Raw genomic sequence first — 16,820 nt, forward strand, 5'->3', positions numbered from 1 at the left:
CTACAGCCTTTGCTGTAAGTGCTGCTGTGCCATAAACTTCAATATACCTACCTATCTGGAACTCTGCACAGATGCAACAGAAATGGGGTATTATGAAGGTTGGGTTCAGCCCCAGGACAAGACTCCTGTTATGGCCATGCTAACACCTGGCTCCTTGCCAGTCACTATATTAGCAATTGTGAATCAAGTTGTGTGATAGGAAAATACTTACTGGGGGAGGAGTTCTATATAGAAATGGACTTCATATATGAATTATTAAATATGATACATCAGTGTAGCATCTGACTAAAGCATAAGGTGTCATCAGCTTTTTACAAATATTTCTACTTGCCAAGGCACATGAGATTTGGCTAAAAGTAACTACAGCAATTTCCAGTGTGCTCATAAACCCTTCTCTACCTGACAGATGTTGTCTACTGGTTGTTGGGTTCATGAGTCTCTCCTTGTATAATTTATAAGCCAAGAATTTCATCTTTATTGCTACAGGCTGAAAGGGAAATGGGGAAATAGGTGGAGCTGGATAAAACCAGATGCTTTCTGCTTAGCTGCCAGTTGCCTTCTTGGGGACAGCTAATTGTTGTTCCCCAGGACTCGTGACTCACGCCTTTTCCTTTCCAGAATGGATTCACGCTTGGCAATAACAATGCCTTTGGGACATGATTGGCTCCTCTTAGCACCCTGTGGATAAGTCTGTCTCAGTTAAATTTATTCTTGTAGGAAATACAGACTTCTTCAACCCATCAGACACAATAGGCTGTAAAGTTGTAGTCCTTGCACGTGGAATATGCAGTTGCTAGCACATCCATGATTGGGCTTTTACATATTTTCTTACCTCAGACAAAAACATTCCCATGCTGTTCTCCCATAATTTTTTTTAAATTAATGGCAAGCAGTGAATGAGATTGGAAGCAGGAGAATGGTGCCCCCTCTGGGATCTGTCACCTGAATACACTGTTTGCTAGGTAGGCTAAGACCAGCCTAGCCCTAGATTCATTTTTGTTCTCTACAGCAGCCTTCCCCAACCAGTTGCCCTCCAGATGTTTTGAACTTCAACTCCCATTATCCCCTGACCATTGGCCATGCGGGTTCGGGCTTTTTGGAGTTGAGTCCCAAACCTCTGGAGGGCACCAAGTTGGGGAAGGCTGTTCTACAACTATCCTGATGCTTTTTATCCTGTATGCCAAGGATGGAGAATGTGTGGCCCTCCAGAAGTTGTTGGACTGTAACTCCCATCATTCCTCTCCATTTGCTGTGCTGGTTAGGGCAGATGGAAGTTGCAGTTCAACAACATCTGGAGGGCTACAGGTTCTCCAACTCTGCTGTATACAAGAACATATTGACATATAACTAACTTAGAATTTTTAAAATACAGAAATGTTTTGTGTGTTCCTGCTAGATGCAAGTTTGTTGAATAACGGTGTATTCTTTCAAATTACACCAAATCTTTTCTCAGGAAGAGTAGAAGGGTCATTTGTACATAGAAGAAAGTTGAGTAACAACTTAAATATCGTCAGTAAGATGTTAGAAGCTGTCTTGGCCTTAGCTATATATACTGCAAGTGGGGATTTATACTACACACTCGTATAAAGCATTCTCATGGGGAACATGAAGTTGGGGGAGGGCTTCCTTGTAATATTTTAAATGAGTTCAGTAAAAGCCATTGTTTGTCATGCATTTTTATATTGAGAAAAGCTCTATTACCCAGTATTTAGTATGATAGTGGCTATGCCATGTAACCAATAGATGGGATATGATACTATAATCGTCTAAGAAGCCAGCTCTTTGTTTATTTCAAATATATAATGGGTTGGATCCTTGCAACCGGGCTGGTGGAAGCAGGCTTCCCTGCTCCTTCCTCCCTACAGTGTCCAGCCCGCAGCAAATGCTACACAGAGGGTTGTGGGATCCTGCAGAATGGGGTGTGGTGTGGGGATGGGGGAGAGGGGTTCCCTGAAAATTAGATGGAGCCACCTTCCATGAGCAGTGCCTTCTATCTAAGGAAAGCAGATCATGGATCCAGCCCCACACACGCACACGCACACGTACATACGCATAAACACCCATAAGAAGCCATTATTTCCATTAAATCTTTTACTTTGGTACTCAGCACGGTTGTGGATTATAGTCTTTCAGACACCATAAAAGTGTCTATTTAGTGCAAGGATTGAGGCCAAAGATAAAATTGACTTATTGGGGAAAATATTCATCCTAACAAGCTTTGGTAATCCTTTTTCTATGCAAGTCAATTGAAGATTTCAGGAAATAACATGGTTAAGGAGTTGCCATTGGCAGCTTTGGTATCATTCAGGTATCAGGAGTGATTAATCATCACAGATATATGCCTGCACATTTGGTCATCCGCTGCTCCTGCAGAATCCATTTCCTTCATTCTCTCCTAGGTGATTTTTACTGACTGCCCATTTGTATATGCATGACTTTTAAGGTGTGGAGACACTAGTATTTTATTTAAAGGCCAGTGCAGATTAAATAAGGAGGTGTTTGGGTTGCTGGCCCACAAATACAATAATAAGTGATTTATCCTAGGGAAGCAAAACATAAGCCCAGGAAAAATAAACTTGATCTTAGTTGAGTAGAATTTAGGGATGAAAAAATCGTCTGTTTCTGGACCATGTCTCCTTCTGATGTGTTCACTCAAAGGTCCATTCAGCTCTGTTTTTTCATTAATCTGTAACTTTAAAAAATCTCTGCACAAACATTTAGGGAGCAATCTTATGGCCATTAGTCAACCATAGTCAGACCTCTTGCTCCAAAGTCAGTTCCCCGAGAACCAATCTTCCCCCCCTCCTGCGCTGCCTTGCAGGCAGCTCAGAATGGCCCTGCACTCGGAAGAGGAGCATGGAGTAGCGAAAATGGGGCATTCTGGGGTGGGGAAGGTGGAAATGCTGGGATGACACATCCTATGTGTTGTCCAGTACTTCCCCCGCTCTGCCTTCCCGCAGCTAGACAGGGAACTGAACCTTGGAGCACGAAATCGGCTGTCTAGCTGCAAATGCAGGGCAGCTGAAACGCGGAGGGGACGATCCCCTCCGCGCTTCTCCTGCCCTGCATTGGATTGGCAGTTGCTGAGTTCGGAGGTGGCCGTTTATCCTGATAGGATTGCACCCTTACATATGTATTTTTCAATGTGTATTCCCAAAATATGCTTTAAAAATGTCTTTTGATATCATTTTTTGAGACAGAACTGTGTTGCAACATTCGGAGAAGTTCAAAATCTGATGGATAGATGCTGGGGATCCAACCTGGGGGTTTCTGCATGCAAAGCATGTGTTGTGCAACAGACCTACAGCCTTTCCAAGGGCTGATCTGCGCAGTAGTCAGGTCAGTTCATACCTGAATTCACGAAGATTGAACACGTACAGTTCTGTTCCAAGTTCGCTGGAGAAAACCACGTGCCAACTATGGAAGATGAACAGGCACTGGTGCCTTAAAAAAACTCTGTCTAAAATGAGAACAGGGGAAATGGCTCTACTTAAAAACGTGCAAAGGAAATAGAAGCCACAGCCATATCAGTAGTTCCTCCTATTTTGAAAGTTCATCAAGTTGATTTAATACTGGCTGCTGGCCAAGCATGTCTGAATTATAAATACTATTGTCTGACCAGAGAGAGCCAAGTGCACTTATGAACTTAACCTTCAGGTATCTGTGCTCAAATGCCAACATTATTTTCCTCTGTCCTTGTTTCTTAGCACTAAACACCCAGTTCTCCTACTGAGCTGTTAAGTTTTACTAAACTCCTCACAGCTAAGTGTGTATGTTACACTGAAGTTCACAATGAGGTCTGTGAACTGAATGCAACAAACAGCTGAATGCAAATGTTTGTTTAGACAGCTTTTGTACCTAAGTTATTGGATAAAATTTTATCCAGTATTGTCATTCACAGACATCTCACTGGCAATAGTTTATAAGTTCATAATAGTTTATAAGATATTGGCACCTTAAAGACTTATTAATTTATAGCAGTGTGAGCTGTTGACAGCCAGATAATCTTTCTGTCAGATGTCTACAGTAGATTCTTCACCTACAAAAGCTTACACGGTTGACCAGCCAAATGGGCGATTAATAAATTTAATAAATAAATAATAAATAAAATAAATACATTGCCATAAATGAATATTTAAAACATAGGTTTTCAACTGTGGGGCAACTGGGCACAGAACACAATTTTGTGTCCATAAATATTGGGACTGAAAGCATTTTTGTTGTTGTTGCAATTGCCCAGCACAAGCAATTAGATTGCTTACACCATGGAGAAGTCCATGGGTTGTAAGCAGTGTAACCGCACAGAGGACTTAAGCATTTGCCACTTTGCTGCAACAGGGCAGCATGACTGCTCTTCAGGAATTATGGCCACCTTTTCATATTTCAATGCCTCTACAAATGGCCACTGCCATACATTTATTCATATCTATTTGTACATACATATCTGCTGTAGACACTTGAGCTGCGAATATATATATGTATTCACCCAAGAGTAAATTCCATTGAACTTCATAAGACCTGAATAGGTCAAAAATGCACTGTAAATCTCTGTTACTGTGGCAAATACAAGTTTAATATTTAAGGAGATATAAAATGCTTGTGTTAAGTACAAATAATCACCTAACCCAAGCAGATAACAGTTCTATATACAACCCAAATAAATCAGGCTACTTCGGTATAATCCAGTTTAGTCCTGCCAAAGTTAATAGGACTAAATACAAATACCTGGATTCATACTTCAGTTTATGAAGTAAGCTGATTATGCCACCTGTGCACAATTTAATACTAGTATTAGGATATTGTGACCTAATGGGGAAAGGGATATGGCCTTCTGGGGAACCCTGAATTTGGCCCCTTGGCCTGAGGCTCTGTACCCCTGGCATACAGAGTCATAAGAAATAAGTTAACAGAAATGAAGTTCTAAGCCATTTTTACTTTTGCTTGTCTAGTGGAGTGACACTTTTCATTACAGAAGTGCCTAGCTTTACTTGGCTTACATGATAGTAAACGCTTTGCCAATTCATATGGAAAAATGAACTTTCCCTAGAATAATAAGATGCTTGTTGGTTTCTGTTCCAGTGGCATCCTCTTGCTGACTTGCATGTTGTGAGATGTGCAAGGGAGTGCGGGGGGGGGGGGGGGCTTGAGCCTTGAGCCTGAAGAATAAAAAAGAAAAAGATTATGCCTGTCCTCTTTCTAGTTCTGTGCATCCATGTGCTTCCAAACGAAGTTTCTCTCCCTGTGTGTCTTTATGGCAGCTTGTAGTTCATACTGGGTCGCCCATGATTGATCTGCAGTGTGACTAGCGCTTAAGCAATTAGAAACTGCACAGGGGTCAACTCTCAGTGCCTCTGATATGTAGCCAGCAGGGCTTTTAGACACAATGAAGGGTGGAGTTAGGGTTCCTTCAACTAAAATACAGTGCTCCTAGACACGGAAATTTCTGCAGCCCCTGACTGTTGTCTTCCACCTAAACTGCTTGCAGGCCCCTGAAAATCTCTTGCCTCGAAGCTGTTGCTTGGAGCGAGAGAAGAAATGTCGACTCTCCTCCTCCCGCAGAGAAGACAATGCACCAGTCTCCCTCAGCCAATGGTCTGTCTGAAAGGGGTTGATGGATCTTCCAAGTGGGGAAGCCTAGCAGCAGAAAATGAGGAAAGGTCCTTAGTTCTTCACATTAGCTGAACTTGGCATTAAAGAGGGCTCCCTCCGCCCCCCCCCCCCCGGTCTATAGAGGAATTGTGTAGCTAAAAGTAACCTTCCGAGGAAGGATTGTTTGTGGAGACGACTGAAGACGCTGCTTTTGTAGAACTTGGCAGGCTCAAGAAGGAAATGTAAAGAAAGCTCGGGGGAAGGGCGGCGTGGAGGGAGAGGGAGAAGAATCCCCTTGTGCGCTTTTTGTCTTGCGAAGAAATGTGCAAGAACCGGCTGCGTAGCGGACCAGCGGCGGGGGGGGGGGGCGAAAGCGCCGTCTTAAGGGCGGGAGGCTCTCCTCCCCCCCGTCCCACCCCCGAGAGAAGTTTTCCTTGGGACAGGCAGCCGCTTCCGACGCCGTGAAGAGAGTTTGTACGCCTTCTGGGTGGGCGCGATACTTCGCGGAGCACGTAGGAATGACAGCGTAAGGCGAGACGGAGAAAGACGTGGGATTCGGGGCGAAAGAGGAGGTTGCGCCTTGCGGAATGCTGCGACCTCCTCCGCTCCGGCCAAGGCGGGCAGAGAGGCTCGGCTGCCCCCTGCTGCTAACAAAACTGGGGAGTCTCTGGACGGGGCAGCCCCCCTTTTTTTCTTTAGTGAGCTGAGGAGAGCGCAGTTATTTGAGGGGCTGGGCAGAAGGCGCGCCCTTGGGACAGGCTTCCGCGCGGGTGAGCGGGGATGCGCCGTTCTCCAGGCGCGCTCCTCGCTTATTCCGGAGGGCGTTTGCGCTCGGCGCTCTCTTCTGGGAGGAGGCGCGGCCCTGCCTGCGGCCGCAGCGTTTCCAGAGGCCAGCGGAGCGAAGGGCCTGAGCGCGGGGGCGGGGGCGTCCTGCAGTGGTTTTTCCGTGTAGTTTTTAGTGTTTCACTGTTTGTCAGCCGCCTTGAGTGGTACAGAGATACTATGAGCAAAATACGTTCTTGTCCTGGGTCGCTGAAGCGGGGGAGTTACGCCGGAGCGGTGAGGCTAGAAGGGCCGCCTCATGCCTCACTGAAAAGAGGGCGCGGGCGAGGTTGCTTGCCCCGAGGAAGCCTGCGCGCCCTCGGGGCTGAGGCACGTGTCCGCGCTCCCGCTCTCCCCGCGAGCGCCAGCAAGGCTCCCTCGCACGCACGCGCACGCGCACGCCCACCCAGGCCAGGGGCTTGCAAAAGAACGTTTTGGCCCTGGGCGAAGTGCTTCTATGACCAGCAAGTGCTACGGAGGGCAGCCTTCTTTTGTACTGGCACTGCCACCTGTTGCGTTCGCACGGGGGTGGTTCTTGAGGCAGGTTTCCTTCCACCTCAAGCATGCTCTCTCCTCGCCGGCCCCTCGGACGCTCGAGGGGAGGCGGGGTCAGAGAAAAAGAGGAAGGGCTTCCAGGCGATTCTTACCCTTCAGCTTTCTGAACTCAGTGCTTTATTGCTTCTGCTGCTGGGCAGTTCTGTTGTTCCTTCAGGCATGCCAGATGGAGACCTTTAACTCGACAGACCTGCCCGCTGGTGAGTGCTTCCTTTTGAAGGCACGGAGCTTTGACCAAAATGTGCCATAAGGATCTTCACGTTTAAAGCTGCAATCCCGAGCAATTTACTTTTAAAAAAAGTTGCCAGTGAGAAAGATTAGATGGGGGCAGGGAGTCTTAGGGAGTTCAGGGAAACTATTCAGGATTTAAGTAGTTTGTGTAGGGTGTAAAAACACTATACATGGTGTTTTCCCTCCTATCCAGTACTGCTGTGGAATGTTTTTAAATAATATTGTGTAGATTGTAACTTAATTCCAAGCACAGCTGCCGTGAATTCAGTAATTTAAGTAGAATGTAGATCTCAGAGGGTTTAGTTTGGGATTGCCAAGAGATGATGGCCTTAAGAAATCTTTCATACTTGGAATAAGCTCCGTTGATTTAAGAACTGTACACTTACTTGGGGTACATTTCACTGAAATCACATTGAAATGTATCTATTTGGAAGTAGGGGAGATGTGTGTGTGTAGAGATTACTATCCTTAGATTTGCTACTAGCCCTTTCTGTCCTAAACTTTTTAGTTTAGGACTAAAAAATATGTAGCACGATCAAATAGTTTTCCTGTTAAACTAGCTCATTTCAGAAATTGTATGCCAACTTTTTAAAAAGTAAAGGTAATCAGAACTAAGGTTTTTTTAAAATATATGTATATATATGCACATCTATTGACTACTTTATTACTTCCTTGAAATGTTTTCTTTGCAAATGGCTTTCCAAATTTACTGCACAAAGTTTTTAACAAAGAAGTGTGGTGTTCAAGAGCCAGCAGGTGATGGAGTGAAACCTGAGTATATGTTTACACTGGAGTAAAGCCTGGCTGCTGTTTCCTATGGTTGTTTAAAAAGAAATGTAAAACACATATTTCAGTAGGAATCTTTCCCATTTTTCTGCTTGCTTAATCTTGGCAAACTGTTGGGGACAATGACATCTTTGGGATATTGCTCTCTCTTCTAAACTATTCAGTTAAGTTTGATTTCCATGGAGTCACAGCATACCTTTTGTGTGTCCTAGTATGGAGGCAAACCATCCTAATTTAATATGTAGTGTCAGTGCTTTTACATGACAAGATACAGCCAAAGTTGAGCAGTTTAAAATCTCATTGGTTTTCGATGGGACAGTAATAGGCACTTGATCTATTGCACTGTAATCAATGGCATTTTGGCTGAATCATGCCTCTATGTTCAGAGGAGCAAATCATGCGCTTTTGTGATATCTCAAGAATAATACAAAGCCAAGGCATTATAAAATTACTTATGATTACACTACATTAGAAGTGGGATCTTTTCACTATTTTTCTTCTGTTTTTGTAGTGTTAGTAAAGTGCACATGATTTCAATGTAGAATTTAAGAGAACTTTTCCCACCATCACCACCCTCATGTATTTGTTGAAATAATACTAATCTTTAGATTTGGTAGTATATGGCATCACTCTTTGCCCTCTTGAGATTGAATTAGCATGCACTTTAGAATTGTAACACTGCCACCTGCTTTTTAACCTCAAGTCTTGACCCTTTAGGTTATCATTGCAATGCATTGCGAATGAGGTGTGTGATATGCATCTTGTATTCCCCATAGCCTTGTTAACAAGCAGTTTAACAAAAAGTTGTTAAACAATTTGCCCTGCAGGACAGAGTTAAACAGCAGGGGATAGGCAAGGCTGTTTGTGTAACTGGCCTTATGAATTGTGACCTCTTCGATCTGGTCAGAGGTGACCACAGAGCATACTCAGTGAGCTGGAAATCCTAACATAAGGGCTAGTTTCACACATGGCTTCAACTGTTACATAGAGAACAAGGACACATTTTTCTTTTAGAAGTGGACATCCTGTAACATTTGTGCAAGACTTTTGCCTTTAGAACAGATTATATTATATGACAATAGGTGACATTTACACTTGTAAACTGCCCAGAGAGCTTTGGCTATAAATGAAATGAAATGGTGTATATCTAAACTTCTTAATCAAATTACTCTTTGATCCAATTAGATGTTTAATTGTTCATTCACCAGTGAAATGATTCTCTTTGTGTGCTTTACTAGTTAGTCTGTACTTATATAGAGATGACACTTTAGTTAGTCATGTCGATATTCTAAATTCTACAGAATAGAATAGGAAGTTGTTATTTATCTAAAACAATATGTACTACTTGATATAATAATATATCATGTTGGATAATACTGTGCTTCATCACAACAGTGGTTTGAATCCAGTCTTAGTCATACTCTGAGCAGACCCACTGAATCCCATTAATTTAGCAGAAATAGTACTTGGAATCTATGCATTTAAATTTTGTTGTTGTTGATAAAAGTAACTTAGGCAGCAAACCTATATACCAAGTGGGCAACTTGTGGTTCTCCAAATGTTTTGGTCTTCAACTCCCATCAGACCTAGCTAGCATAGACCACAGTTAGGGATGGTGGGAAGCACAGGTCAAAGCATCTGGAGGGCCACAAGTTGCTCACATCTGGTATACACACTAACCTGGGAGGAAGCCCCATAGAACTCAGTGGGATTTGTGTCTGGGTAGACATGTGCCCTGGGGCCGCAGTGGCTTAGTGGTTAAGACGCTGAACTGCAGACCGGAAGGTCAGCAGGACAGCAGTTCAAGACCCGAGTGCCGCGTGACAGAGCGAGCTCCCGTCTTCAGTCCCAGCTCCTGCCAACCTAGCAGTTGGAAAGCAAGAAATTGCAAGTAGATAAATAGGTACTGCTTCGGCGGGAAAGGTAACAGCGTTCCGTGCACCTCGGTGTTCAGTCATGCCGGCCACATGACCACGGAAGCGTCTTCGGACAGCGCTGGCTCTTCAGCTTGGAAATGGAGATGAGCACCACACCCTAGATTCGGACACGACTGGTTGGGGACACCTTTACCTTTTTAGACATGTGTAGGATTGACATTCACTTAAAATGCAATCTGTTCTTCTTCATTACAGAGGAAGATATGTTCTAGGAGCCATTTGTTGCAACTTATTTTTATTTATTTAAACAATTCTGCCCTTCCCTTTAATATTGCTCTTACCAGGGCACAAAAAAACCATATACATAAATACAATAAAATTAGAAAGCAACAGTTAAACATGGTTGTAAAATCACAGAATTGCAGTACAGCCTTAACTGGGTTTAACTATAACTTAAAACACAGGTGGGCAACTTGTGGCCCTTCAAATGTTTTTGGACTGCAATTCCCATCAGCCCTAGCTAGCATAGCCAATGGGGAAGGATCATGGGGAAGGTTGGGAAAAACAACCTGGTGTTTCCTGCTGAGCTCTCTGGGGAGAACATTCTAAAGGTAAAGCAATACAACCAAGTAGACTGTCCTTCCCCAATGCAGTACCCTCCACATGTTTTGGATTACAAAGCCCATAATCCCATGCTGTCTGGGGATTATGGGAATTTTAGCCCAAAACATCTGGAGGGTGCCATGTTAGGGAAAGCTGGAGTTGCCACCTGTCGTAACTCAGAGAGGGGCACCTAAAGAAGGGGCTCCCAAAGGTAACTGTCTGGTCTAACATTAATTTGTAAAACATGTAAATTATGTTTTGCTACCAGCAGATGTGCTTATTAAGGTTTAATCTTACAGCAGAAATGTGTTACACATATGTGATCTCTTCTCTAAAAAGTGGTAAAGGAGAAGGGATAGATTTGGATGCTCAAGAGAGTGTTGTCACATTAGTTGTAAGGAGTTTCGTTTTGTTTCCCCGTTATTTTTGTGGATGACTTTAAGAGATAAGTAATGGCTGGCCAAATCTGCTCTGCTAACATGAAGGCGATAGTCTGTTCAAATGTAAAATTTCCCTCTACTGCAAACAGGTTTCAGATTGCATAGGAAGGACAGGAAGTTCCTTCAAGAAAACAAAACGAAAAGCAGGGGGTCGAGGTGAGAGTACAATTTGGGGATATTCATAGCACACACATTGACCACATTTAGTCTTGGCAACCTATTTAGTCTGGTATTAGTTTTGACCTGTACTCACAGTCCAAAATGTTCAGTTCATCGTGGGAAACATGCAGTGATTGATTTAATAGGGTTAAACCAAATTCAAATTGAGGCATACTTTGAAAGCATTTTTACAAATGACCCTCTGTACTAGAGGTTTATCTTGCAGAAGATAATTGGTTTTGAGGAGATAACTCAGCGTCTGCACTTGACAACCATTTTTTAGAAGTAGTTCCTGAAAATATGCACAACTATTTCAGCGGTATCTGAAATTCAGCATGGTTATTAAAAAAACACAACAACCTGTGGTTAGTCACTTGTTTGTAAGAAGCAATGAACTCGAAAGTGTATTTTGCATGGGGACGTGGGTTTCAGCATGGATACTGCTAAAAAGCCCCAGGGTATGTGTTGTGACATGATAATTGCCTTAGGACCATACCATGAACATGGACATGGTGGCACTCCTGCAGCTATGTTACTTGGTATCACAGTGCAGAATTTGCAGGTTAAGAATGCCAGTGGGAAGGTATCATATTTGAATGTTTCTCCATGTTAAATTCCTTGCGTTTGATCCAGATTTATGCTGGATCAACTGCGTTGATGGAAGTGGACTTCCTGCCTTCTCTTCTCCACAGCAGCCCCTCAGGTCTCCTGAAAATGCGACACAGATAGAGAGGAGACCCTGCTGAACTGGGTGAACCATGTTATTGGGGGATGGTGGCCTCCAAAAATCATGTGGAGGGCCCTTCCACAAGCAGAACCCTCATTTTCATGGAAGGCAGATCCTGGATCCAGTCCCAGGAGGATTAATGGGCAGCCAGTATGTCAAGTAAAAGGATTCTAGCATAGCCTTACATGGGAGAGGATTCATACATGTAATTTCAGTCTCTCTGTTTCTTATTTAAACACACACACACACACACACTATACACACATGCACACACACTCTAGTACTTTTCAGATTTTGCAGGCTTTTGATACCACATCTTATTCGGCTATAATTCATTAGTAACTCAATGGAAATTGGTGTATACATGCACTTAGTATCATGTTTTTATAAGAATTTACATAAGTACTTCCTTTTTTCATTCATCAGTGGCTTGTCTCATAGGGACTAATATTTTGAACCTTCATACAGAGGTAAACGCTTATGTTTAAAGAGAGTAAGCTTAAGCTAAACCATATTTTAGCACCTGGAGAATGCACATTGGTGTCTTCCTTGCTATCTCCCTCCATGACGATCCTGGTTAGTTTAAGCTAGAGGTTCCCATTATGTCTGAAATGGGAAACTGTACTTTCTTTATCAGCTTACTAACTGTGGTTTCATAATGACTAAGGTCTTAAACCATGTTGAAACCATTGTTTGAGTTCCTAGTGAAGGGAGAACCAAGTGTAGTGTGTAGTCCCAATGAATATTCATGGCTTGTTAGATTATGGTCTAAATTCATTGTTACAGAAACAGATCGGCTTGTGCAACAGAAGTCCCCCCCCGCGCCCCCTCATGTCCTCTGAATCTGCTTTGGAGGGTCCCCCAACCTTTCAGAGCAGATTTGGGGGCCACACGGGTGACTGTAGAAGAGAAGAGGAATTTAATCTGCCAGTGATGTCCATTACCTAAGGGAGGGACATCACTGGATGCAACCCTATGGTTTAGCGAGCCAAGTAAAGTGCTTTGAACTTGGCCAGTGTATTATCTAAATAGCTTCTTGATTTACATTTTTGCACACAGAAGGCATACATTCTAGAAAGGCTAAATATTTTGTTACCACTTGATACTTCTCTATTTTTTTCTGTATTCATGATAATATAGATTATATAAATATCCTTTTTCCAATTGTACTGTTGCTCAGTATGTAGATCTTGTTCCCTTTCATATGTTTAAGCTGTAAATTAATAGAAATGGGAAGTTAAAAAGTCAGCTGTGTGTTTCGACTATTATCATGTCCTATAATATAAATAATACATCAGAGCGAGTATGACATCTCTATCATTTGAGAATAGCAATCATATTTTGTATTGTAACATTTTACTTTTGAACCTCTTTTTTTAGAGCTCTTAATTCATGAACTACAACTAAATATTCTGACACTACCTCACTGACGTGTGTCTTTTCAAAATGGATCCAAAAGTTGGAAATCTTACTCTTGGCTTCCAGCGAAGTTCAGCTTCTGATGATGACTCTGGATGTGCCTTAGAAGAATATGCCTGGGTCCCTCCAGGTCTTAGACCTGAACAGGTAAGGGCAGATATGATTAATCATCATATACTTACTACAAGTTTATTAAAAGCAAGTAATTCTGTACCTCTATTACCTTAACTGTTTTTTCTTCAACAAGTAATTGGTCAGGAATTAACATCTGTGATTCTTTGCATTCTTTTGTGACAGCCATAGCCAATGGGCCAAAAAGCAAAAAATAAGGTCATTTGGCCCATTTAGGCAAATACGTTATGTATAATTCTGTTTTCATGGTGTTTTTTTTTTTAAAAAACATAAGTAGACTTGGAACTCCTAAATATTAAACTAATAATGTTATTTATAGTTAATCTGTACATTAATTAACATAAAATAATATCTGAGCAAACATTAGTATAGAGCACAATAGAAAATATCATTTTCTAGGTGTACTAGTAATTAAGGGCTTCACCCTTAAAGGTGGCCTAAAAATAATTGTACATATAATATAAATAAATAATAAGATTCTTTTGGCAGGTTTATTTGTAAAACTGTTTACAAAGATGCATTAATTCATTGTGTGTGATATTGTGTGAATACCTTTTGTCTAATTTACCTGTGGCATTTTGTGAATGTCTTCTGTTTTCTTCTTAATCATTCTCTGGGGTTGCTGTTTTCTGTCTTTAGCCTTCCTTCAATGTGTTTAATTACAATAAGCTCCTAACTGGAGCATCCGTTGTGTCAATTAAAATTCAAGCACCATTTTTGCCAGTATCTAAGCAAGCTGGAACCAGAAAATAATAAATCTCTTGCTGAAACCGGAAAATAATAAATCCCAATACAAACCAAAATAAGTTTGATTTGTACTGGGATTTGTCAGTTTCTTTACAAATAACTGTCCTGTTTGTAATCCTATTATAACTTGAACAACAGTAACAGGCTGGCCTAAAAACAACTTCCCAGCTGAAGCATAATTTTCTTGTTGAGTCCTACTGAAAATGGCAAATTCTGAGTGAATTTCTACTTACATAAGGTGAGAAATACAGTTGTATGCAACAATCAAAAGGTTCCTATCAACAGTCACATGGAAAGAATGAACTTAATCAGCAGGAGATTACAAAACATTTTCCTCTTTAGTCTATACAAGTCAGAGCAAATCAGACTTCTTGGTAGAACAGTTGTTTTCTGGACAGCTTCACCCAGTGTGTGATAAAACACAGAAAGAAAATGTGGAATTTTAACAGACTGGCTGAGTATCCCTGAAGGGGGTGGAAATTAGATGTGCATAATTTATGACACCTCTAATTGTTGCTGTAAATTGCATTCCACAACAGCAATTCAACAGCTGGGTGCTAGCTATCTCAGGCAATCCAGTTCTGCTGAGTTGGCTCATCTGGTCCTCTTAGCAAGAGGAATGCAAACTCTGCCAAAGATATAAAGTAGAGAATCCTCCTATGCTTTGTAAACAAAATCTAAGATAAGATCATAGATAAAGAATTCTTACATGGGAGTGCATGGGTGATTATGTGTATTTCTGGTCTCCAATCCAGGTACAGCTATACTTTGCTTGTCTGTCGGAGGAGAAGGTCCCTTATGTTAACAGCCCTGGAGAGAAACACCGAATTAAGCAGCTCCTCTATCAGCTACCACCCCATGATAATGAGGTAGATATGGAAAAGCTTTTCCTGTCCTCCTGAGTCTGGGCAGAGGGACAAACTGTGCATGTAAAAAGCCCATGATTTCTCTAGTTATGACAGTAATTCCCAAATGGTATTCTATCTCTATTAGAGGTGAAGGAGGTGACCACCAGAGAATGCCTATGGAATGCCCTCCCAAGGGAGACACACCTAGTGCCAACATTGTTTTATTTTAGTAACCAGGCAAACATCTTTTTGTCTTCCCAGGTATTTAAAGTGTATTAGACTTTTTAAAAATCTTGTGGACACCTGTTTTTTAATGTACAGGTTGTTTTTGCTATGTGGTTTATTGTATCTCAATATTTTAAACTTTTGAGGCCTGCTGAATTCCTTGAGGATAATCTGTTGGGGACCACATGCTGGTGGTGGATGAGGCTGATGCCTAAAGAACCCCCTTCTCTCTCTCTCCCTTTTTTCTTGCCCCCTTCTGTCTCTTTCCCCACCCAGTAGGCTGCCTGGGGAGAGACAGATCCCTGTTGCCAGAGGTCTGCCTAACTGATGGCTTGCAGAGGGCTTTTATAATTAGGTCAAGGACTGCAGGTTGCCCACCCAGTTTGTAAAGGTGGGCTATAGGCAGGAACTACTTTCAAGGTTTGGGTCTTGCACCATCCGGCAAGTCTGAATGTGTTAACTGTCTAGCACAGTCTAGGAAAATATTGGCCCCATTGACTGGGGTTGATGGAAATTGTAGTCCAACACATCTGGAGGATACCAGGATGGGGAAGGCTGCTTTAGAATTACAAAAGTGGTGCAATATTCCTAAGCAGGCTTTAAACTGTGAGAGAATAATCTATTCTATTTCTGTTCTCTATTATGCAAATGTATTTTTAAAAAATGTGGAAGGAACCTTGCTTAAAACACATTGTATTAATCCTGATAGTAACTTTTAAAATTAATTGCCCATACGTTATAAACTCCAAAAGCAAAGTGTAGGGAGAGCAGATGTGCATATATAGCCGGTGACATTTACTTACTTACTTACTTACTTACTTACTTACTTACTTACAATATTTATATACCACTCCACATCAAAAGATCTCAGAGCAATGAACAGCAAGATAAAAGAATGAAACGTCAGGTTAAAACAGTTAAAACATTTTAAAAAGACAAATTTCAATAATAAACCACAGCTGGTCACTGAAGGAAGGCCTCTTGAAATAACTATGTCTTCAGGAGGTGCTGAAAGGAGCACAATGTTGGTGCCTGCCTGACCTGCAAAGTTCCACAGGAATGGGGCCACCACACTGAAGGCTCTTTTCTTGCACTCCAACCGGGCCATAGGTCCATGTGGAACCACCAGGAACATACCCTCTGATGACCTCAGTGACTGGGCAGGTTGGTAAGGAAGCAGGCGCTCTCTGAGGTATCCTGGTAACAAGTTGTTTAGGGCTTTGTACATGAGCACTAGTACCTTAAACCTGGCCTGATAGCAAATAGGCAGTCAGTGCAGTACCCAACAAAGGAGTTGCATGCTGAAAAGGGGCAGCTCCTTACAACAGCTGAGCTGTTACATTCTGCACCAGCCTTAAGGGGAGCCCCACATAGAGCGTATTGCAGTAATCCAGTCTTGAGGTTACTAATGCCTGTACCACCATGGTCAAGTTATCCCTGTCCAGGAGAGGTTGTAGCTGGTGAATCAGCTGAAGCTGGTAAAAGGCATTCCAAGCCGCCGTGGCTACTTGGGCTTCCAGCGATAATGATGGATCTAGGAGTACCCCCAGACTATGAACCTGATCTTTCAGAGGGAGTGCAACCCCATATAGAACAGGCAATGAACCTATCTCCCAGATACGGGAACCACTCACCTACAGGGCTTCTGTCTTGCCAGGAT

At 42.3% G+C, this 16,820-nt stretch overlaps 1 protein-coding gene across 4 annotated transcripts in view; it reads left to right on the forward strand.

Moving 5' to 3' along the window:
• The window catches only part of PRICKLE1 (prickle planar cell polarity protein 1), a 95,225-nt gene that overhangs the window by 70,164 nt on the left and 8,241 nt on the right, over positions 1–16,820 (forward strand). For 2 of the 4 annotated variants that reach the window (XM_084810679.1, XM_084810680.1), the window contains 2 exons: positions 13,170–13,355; positions 14,843–14,956. In XM_084810679.1, coding sequence (XP_084666805.1) covers positions 13,236–13,355; positions 14,843–14,956 — 234 coding nt within the window. In that variant the 5' untranslated portion in view covers positions 13,170–13,235. Of the gene's footprint in view, positions 1–5,912; positions 7,167–13,169; positions 13,356–14,842; positions 14,957–16,820 lie in introns of those variants that run through there. The other 2 variants (XM_084810682.1, XM_084810681.1) reach the window with 2 other exon arrangements.

Source organism: Heloderma suspectum, chromosome 7 (genome assembly GCF_057233095.1).
Source record: "Heloderma suspectum isolate Gila_16-S chromosome 7, 16-S_ref, whole genome shotgun sequence".
Classification (NCBI taxonomy): domain Eukaryota; kingdom Metazoa; phylum Chordata; class Lepidosauria; order Squamata; family Helodermatidae; genus Heloderma; species Heloderma suspectum.